This window comes from Populus euphratica, unplaced genomic scaffold, assembly GCF_000495115.2.
Source record: "Populus euphratica unplaced genomic scaffold, PopEup_1.0 scaffold2382.1, whole genome shotgun sequence".
In the NCBI taxonomy this organism is placed as follows: Eukaryota; Viridiplantae; Streptophyta; class Magnoliopsida; order Malpighiales; family Salicaceae; genus Populus; species Populus euphratica.
This window is the reverse complement of record NW_011502209.1, coordinates 326-4224: the sequence shown is the minus strand read 5'-3', so window position 1 is coordinate 4224 and position 3899 is coordinate 326. Positions and strand designations below refer to the sequence as shown.

General features: G+C 36.1%; 1 protein-coding gene across 1 annotated transcript in view; it reads left to right on the top strand.

Moving 5' to 3' along the window:
• Positions 1-3625, top strand: part of LOC105118964 (membrane-anchored ubiquitin-fold protein 4-like) — a 3975-nt gene extending 350 nt beyond the window's left edge. Inside the window, exons 2-4 of the mRNA XM_011017024.1 lie at positions 17-215; positions 2749-2919; positions 3252-3625. Coding sequence (XP_011015326.1) covers positions 86-215; positions 2749-2919; positions 3252-3307 — 357 coding nt within the window. The 5' untranslated portion in view covers positions 17-85 and the 3' untranslated portion in view covers positions 3308-3625. The remainder of the gene's footprint in view (positions 1-16; positions 216-2748; positions 2920-3251) is intronic.
• Positions 3626-3899: the final 274 nt, after the last annotated feature.

The following is a 3899-nucleotide window of genomic DNA, read 5'->3' as shown; positions in this document are numbered from 1 at the left end:
TAGTGTAGGAAGGGAGGGAAAGAGAAGAGAAGGAGAGGAGTGGTGATCGAAAATTGGGAAGGGTGAGTTCTGGTAAGTGGTGGAAATGCCAGAGGAGGAGTTAGTTGAGCTTAAGTTTAGATTGTATGATGGATCGGATATCGGTCCCTTTAGGTATTCACCTGCATCCACTGTTTCTATGCTCAAAGAAAGAATCGTTGCCGACTGGCCTAAAGGTCTGTCTATTCTGCTCAATTTCTTTCTTTCTTTATATATATAGACACAACACGCACACACACACACCTCTATGCTTGGTTGGTTATTATGGCTTGAACAGTTGGTTGGTGTGGAGAATTTAGGCTACAGTGATTTCCGTTGCTGATGATGAAATAATTAATTCATTTTGTAGTGATATGCTTAGTCCTCGGCTAGTAAGGGTTGAAACAATTCCTTGCTATGCTATATGATTGTTTAATTTCGCAAATTGGATAGCTTATCTAGCAAGTGAACCAAACTGGTTCCACTTTGATGAGGGCAGTGTATTTTAGCATGGTGATTTATTTGTTTTGTGGTTGGATGGGTAGTTAGCTAATTTTTCTGAAATTATAACTGGCAACTAAGATATTGATGAGATATGCCGGGTCCCGCTGGTATATTCTTGTTAGTTTGAAATGTAGCATCTGTTGATCGAGGGTGTTTTGGATGTAGAGACCCAAATGGGTAGCATTTTCTTTTGTGAAATTAATTTTGAACTGACTTGCACCTTTTTATTTTGTCAGTTTTTCCCTGATAATATCATTTTAGACAACACATGTTGTCTTAATTTTCTACTGTTTATTGTTATTGTGTCATATGATTTGTTGTTCTTTTGCATGGGAAACCAAGACAATATTGTTCGCCAGTCATTCTCTGGGCAATATATGGGTGCTGTGTTTACTTGATTTCTTGGTTGATTGGGGCCGGGGAACAGTTACATATAGGCTATCTTGATATGTGGCATGTGGTCATTGTTAAAAGCTATGGAGCGAAATCTTATGTGGTTATTTAGTGGATGGACATCGGATACATACCATGTATACAAACAAGGTTATATGTCCTTAGGTCCCACTCTTGTTTGGCATCCTTTGCTAGTTCTACCTTCACTTTGATGCAAGTTATGAAATAGATTTTCTCACTTCTTCTCACCAAGCAAAGGACACTTTTTCTCAAGCATTGAGTGAGTATTCAATAATCATGCTCTTAGAAATATCATGTCAACGATGTTGGATCATCTCTTTCTCCTCGGGTATTCACAGAGTTATCTATCAAATAACAACACCAGAGTAGCAAGGTCAAAGTTTTACTATGCTGTTACCAGTCCTTTTCATGCACCGTGCTTTTCTGACAAGACCATTATAATTGGATCCCATTTAAGTATTGAGGCATTGGTTCTTTCTTTTCTGTTCTTCTCTGCGTGTGTAACTTCCCCTACTCTTTATATTGATTTATGTCAACTGTTAATATTGAGGGTACTGCTTCGTGAGGACAGGGTTTAAGTCTCCTTGATATTTTCTTGGAGTAAGCTTGTTACCCTATTGCAAATATTTTCCTAATCTCTTCAAATCAAATCATATTTAGTGCATTATTATTTTCATGCAATGGGGTGTTGCAGAATGATAGAAGTATCAAGGTGAAACTTGGATAAGGAATAATACCCTTTGCCATGTCAACCAGACTAGCTTTCTCTCAGTTTACCAGTGTCACAATTGGAATTAGAAAAATGAAGCTGTGGCACTTCTGACTTGATTATTGATGAGGACAATTCATTATCATCCTCCAATGCAAATGTCATATATCATGCATGGAATAAATTACTCTTAGAGCTGGTTTGCCAAATTTTGATATGCCCAGGGAAATTCTATACACACCAAAATTGGGTGCATGTGTCATACTTGTGGATAATTGTAATTTGACTTTCAGCTACAGTTAACTGCCTTTAAGTTCTATAGAGTGCATCATGTGCATCTTCTGATTTACAAATTTAATATGATGACCTTGAGTTGGCACCAAGTTCATGTTCTCCCTTGATGTGTCTTGTGCCCTCCAGTGTGGCAGTGTCCTTCTTAGAGTCTGTGTTCTACCAAAAAAAAAATTCAAAAGTAACTTTTTTTTTTAATTTCTGCCAAAATTACCCTCTTTAGAGGAAGAATAATGTTCTCATAAGGATACTATGGTATGATGAGTGATTTGAAAAGTTATGCTTTGATATCTTATTATTATTTTATATCAACATATGTTTTTAGGGAGGATAGGATATGTTATTGGAATCTTGTGTGCGCTGAACAATTCTAGGTCTGACTTGGTTCTGTGTTTGCTTTGCATTGAGTGTAATACTGGCCTTTGGTTGGGTGCTTTTGGACAGAAAACCCAAACACTAAGCATCTTTCTTGTTGCCATTTGATTGGTGAGTGGACTTTTCATTTGTAAGCACATGTTTAAAGATCAAGTTCATGGTCGTTACAGTTATAACCACAACAACACCCCCCCACCCCCATTTTGTAGGCTCTGTAGAAATTGGATATCCCCTTTTAAATAAAATGTTAGCCTTTTCCTTTTACTAGGATGATATGGTTTTGATTGACATTCCCCGTATGTGATTTGATTTCTTTGAACCGAGTAGTATTCATTTTTTCTTTGGCATTTAATTTATTCAACTTTGTCAAGTAAGAGATACATTGTTCTTATTTTCTGTTTTCTAACAACAGATCTAAAACTTTTGACTTGTCTTAGATAAAAAAATTGCACCCAAGGCAGCAAATGATGTCAAACTGATAAATGCTGGGAAAATCTTGGAAAACAACAAGACTGTTGGCCAGTGTAGGGTTCCTTTTGGGGACCTCCCAAAAGGGGTCATTACCATGCATGTTGTTGTCCAGCCATCTTTAGCAAAAGCAAAAGCAGGTAGTTTTAGTATTTAACACATGAATATATGTTGCCTTTATGAACGGCAAACATTTTGTTATGAATTGCTACTCTGATATGCTTCCATATTGTTATGTTTGAAGAAACATATTCATATCTTCTGAGGAACAACACCTTTGAGAACATCTTCTGAGACAGTATTCAGCTAAAATTGTCATGAAAAGATGTAATCAAATCTTGATTTTCATTCAGATGAAAACTCCGATCTGTAATAGGATACAGCTGTAATTAGAGTTTTTTTTCCTCTTCTCCTCTTTCCTCCAATGTGCTTTATATAAGTTCAAACTTATTTTGTTTGTTTGTTTGAACAGAGAAGAAGGTAGACGATGCCCCAAGAAAAAATTTCTGTTCGTGTTCCATATTATAAGTGAGTTGGGCTCCTTTAAGGTTTAAACTTGTGAGGTTGCCTTGAAGTTCCTAGGATCTCATCTCATGGCGATGGAAATCAGTTACTGGGAAGACAACAACTTGTAAAATGATGCCATCCCTCATCTAACTCTACATGTTTGCTTGAGGGCATCCCCGTGTAACAGTGTGCTGGTGATGTATTTACACTATAAATGGGTGTTTATGTATTTTTATAGCTGCAAGCCTGCACTCTCATTTTATATTTATTTAATACAAGGCTTACGGGTTTGATCTTCTCGAAAATCTTATGATTAAGTAGAACGACTTAAATTGGCCACTGGTTGAATTCCGATGTGCTGTTATTTGTGAGACCATTCAATTCTGCTCTTGCAGCTTGTGAACACATGTAATGAATCAGACGCACGTTTTCTGACCAGGCAACGTCAAGGTGGGTAGAGCTTGTGTTTGTGTTTTCTTATTAGTCGAAGATACGTTTGTCTTTGTTTTTTAAAATTGTATTTGAAATATATATATATATTACTTTAAATTATTTTTTTTATATCGTTTGAAACATTGATATTAAAAATAATTTTTTTAAAATTAAAAAATAT